The sequence below is a fragment of the Branchiostoma floridae genome, unplaced genomic scaffold (assembly GCF_000003815.2).
Source record: "Branchiostoma floridae strain S238N-H82 unplaced genomic scaffold, Bfl_VNyyK Sc7u5tJ_1338, whole genome shotgun sequence".
In the NCBI taxonomy this organism is placed as follows: Eukaryota; Metazoa; Chordata; class Leptocardii; order Amphioxiformes; family Branchiostomatidae; genus Branchiostoma; species Branchiostoma floridae.
The window spans coordinates 152,992-157,006 of NW_023365702.1; the positions used below are offsets into that span (position 1 = coordinate 152,992).

The 4,015-nt window shown below is 42.4% G+C and overlaps 1 protein-coding gene across 1 annotated transcript; it reads right to left on the bottom strand.

Moving 5' to 3' along the window:
- Nucleotides 1-1,121, bottom strand: LOC118407403 (zinc finger protein 98-like; the record flags this gene model as incomplete). Its single annotated transcript, XM_035807876.1, has 1 exon — nt 1-1,121. A coding segment is annotated over exon 1 (1,104 nt), but the record flags the coding sequence as incomplete, so codon positions are not given.
- Between the last annotated feature and the right edge of the window lie 2,894 nt (nt 1,122-4,015).

Here is a 4,015-nt window from a genome sequence, read left to right on the forward strand (position 1 = left end):
TTTCTCACCTGTGTGAGTTCGAATGTGAGTCTTTAGATTACCCAGCACACTGAACTGTTTGCTACACTCCTCACACTTATAAGGCTTTTCCCCTGTGTGAGTCCGCATATGTTTCTGCAGACTTCCCAGCTCACTGAACTGCCTGCTGCACTCCTCACACGTGTAAGGCTTCTCCCCTGTGTGAGTCCGCATGTGTTTCTTCAGATGACCCAGGTCACTGAACTGCATTCTGCATTGCTCACACCTGTAGGGTTTCTCTCCTGTGTGAGTGCGCATGTGTCTTGTCAGATTACCCAGCTGACTGAACTGCTTGCTGCACTCCTCACACCTGTAGGGCTTCTCTCCTGTATGAGTCTGTATGTGTTTCTTCAGAGTACTCAGTCGACTGAACTGCCTGCTGCACTCCTCACACCTGTATGGGTTCTCCCCTGTGTGAGTCCGTTTGTGTCTCTGCAGATGACCCAGGTCACTGAACTGCATTCTGCACTCCTCACACCTGTAGGGTTTCTCTCTTGTGTGAGTGCGCATGTGTCTTGTCAGATTACCCAGCTGACTGAACTGCTTGCTGCACTCCTCACACCTGTAGGGCTTCTCTCCTGTATGAGTCTGTATGTGTTTCTTCAGAGTACTCAGTCGACTGAACTGCCTGCTGCACTCCTCACACCTGTAGGGTTTCTCTCCTGTGTGATTCCACATATGAGTTTTAAGATCACCCAGCAGACTAAACTGCCTGCTGCACTCCTCACACCTGTACGGTTTCTCACCTGTGTGAGTGTGCATGTGCGTTTTTAGATGGCTCAGTTGACTGAACTGTCTGCTGCACTCCTCACACATGTAGGGTTTCTCTCCTGTGTGAGTGTGCATGTGAGTTTTTAGATGGCTCAGCTGACTGAACTGCTTGCTGCACTCCTCACACTTGTAGGGTTTCTCCCCTGTGTGAGTCCGCTTGTGTTTCTTCAGATAGGCTAACTTACTGAACTGCTTGCTGCATTCTTCACACTTGTAGCACTTCTCCCCTCTGCTAGTGCCAAGTTGCACAGCACTATACTCGTTGGCATTTCTCCTGACGTCATCCAAACTCTGCAACTTGCTTGTTGATGCCATCCTCCTAGTTTGAGCGCTTCGTCTGTAGGAAAAGATTATACATTAGGCAAGAGACACTCATTTTATACCAACTTGTACATTAGTGTCCTAGCCTAACTTTTTCCAACTCAATTATGTATAAATATCCTTACAAAATAAAGACTGACAAATAGAGAAGCCTCCCTCCACCATTTTAAGTTACAGAATAACTATTATGGGTGGGTACAAAACCGTTTTTTTCTTGTTGGACGGGTGTGAGAAGAAACAGACCTGAAAAAAATCATTGGACCTTATTTCAGACCGATGAAAAAATGAACTGATCATACCGGCAAGCATCCATGTGTTTGGGGGCTTACTGTCCCAATTGAAAAAGTAGACATCCAACATGGCGGCGCTTATCGATGACTACGAAATCAATACAAAACTTTGCTATCGCAAACCTGTTTAAACAAGAGCGAAGTAGGATACATTTTACCACGTTTCTACACACAAATTTAGTCGAACAGAAAAAATAAACATCCAACATGGCGGTGCTTAACATGGCGGTGCTTACTGATATCTACGAAATCAATACAGCTTTTGCTATTGCATCATTCACTTGTGTTGTAACGGACTCATGGGCAGTCTGCCGTTAATCTCTAGAATTAGCGGCTTGGCAGTACGAAAGAAGAAGAAGAAATCTGTATAAACAAGAGCGAAGTAGGATACATTTTACCACGTTTCTACAAACAAATTTAGGCTAACAGAGGCATTAGCTTTGTCGACATGATGACAGAATTCGAAAACGCCAGAAGAAATCAGATACTGTAATTTATCAAAGTTCACGGGATTTACTTTCGCGGTAGTGGAACCACCGCGAACTGCGAACATTAAACAACCGCGAAAGTTTCTGCATTTACTACTTACTCCATCAAACCGATACATTTGTTGCAAAATTGACCATTATTTTGCCCATTCACAAGTTTTCACAATTAGTTCCTGGTTCATGTCCGGACCTAAACCTGATCCTCTGGACCTGGACCATACCTGTACCTGAATTTTCTGTACCGGTACCCACCCCTACTAGTAGTACTACTGAACCTCCCCGTAGAGTTAGTTCAAACACGCCATAATGAACACCAGATGCTAGAACGCAGGGAAGTCCCCGCCTGGGGTCGGACGGGGGAAGTTGAGGTACACTTTACAGATAAAAAACCGCGACCTCCATATAAATATGTCATATTCCTACATCACGAAACACTGAAAAATTGACTTTGAAAGAGTAATACATAAAAAATACTTGTATTTTTACGTGCCTTTGAATAAATAACACCAGAATGCTTATCAACGGATCTCTGTAAACCCCTCACAAGCCCCCGCTGCACTGTTTAAGTTTCTTTCTGCATTCCTCTACATATAGCTAGGAATGTTCTCTCCTTATTTCAGTTCTGTTCCAGGTGCAGAAAACTGCAACATTTCAAACATACATCTGTATATACATACTCTACGGTATGGTCTATCTTCCAGTAGACACAGACGAGAGTCAGACGACAAACCGGGCCATGTGGTTTACACCTTCGTTCCCCCCTCCCCACAGAGAAGTTGCGACGCGTTCTCGAAACGCTTCTCTTTTCGAGCTTTCTGTCAAATCTACAGAGCTTCTATTAGCAAAATACATGAAGTAGCCTTACCTGAACAAACTTGAACACCAGAAGACTTCCACAAAAACGTCCGTCGACTCCCGAAAACCGTTAAATATTGATGAGTTCTTCGAGCCGAAGAAAAGATCTTTCCACACCACGCCGTTTTCCGGAAAACAGGAAATGGCGTCACATGACCCGGAAGTATACCATGGCCTGGGTCAACTATCATTCCCTGGTTATTCAATTGTTGTCGCGATCACGCTAATTCAGATTTATGAAGTATACTAGTATATAATTGCTACAAAGTGTACTTTTGTCCAGATTCAGCCTGTTGCTATATTGTTACTTATTCATAGACATTCGTCATATGTAAAGCATACATATGACATTGACCGATTTTTTTTAAGCTGAACTTATACCATGGCAATATTGAAAAAAAAATACACAGAAAGATTGTCACTTTGTATGTTTTTTTTTTTGTGTGTGTACTGTACTCTTTTGTTGAATAACGTTGAGTGACAGATCGGCGTGCCTTCACACTACTAGTACTGCACTACTAGTACTACACTACTAGCAATACACTACTAGTACTGCACTACTAGTACTACAGTACTAGCACTGCACCACTAGTACTACACTACCAGCACTACACTACTAGTACTGCACTACTAGTACTACACTACTAGTACTGCACTACTAGTACTGCACTACTAGTACTACACTACTAGTACTGCACTACTAGTACTGCAATGACTAGTACTACACTACCAGTACTACACTACCAGTGCTACACTACTAGCACTACGTTACTAGTACTAAACTACTAGTACTAAGCTACTAGTACTACACTACTAGTACTACACTACCAATACTGCACTACTATTACTTCACCACTAGTACTACATACTTGTACTACACTACATGTATGTGTGTATGTATGTGTGTGTGTATGTTTACATGTATGTACGCACGTGTGTATGCATGTGTATGTGTGTGCATGTATGCATGCGTGTATGTATATGTGTGTATGTATGTGTGTGTATGTATGTGTGTATGTATGTGTGTACATGTATGTATGTATGTGTGTATGCATGCATGCATGTGAGTATGCATGTATGTATGTATGTGTGTGTATGTATGCATTTATCTATGCATGTATGTATGTATGTATGTCCGTATTTACATGTTTGTAAGAAGCTGACCAGCATAACTTAAGAAGGCCCGAATGGATTGTACATGTATTGGTATGTTTTGGATATCCAGGATGAGCCTCAAAACATTCTGTACATTATATCAATAAACTGGGGCTA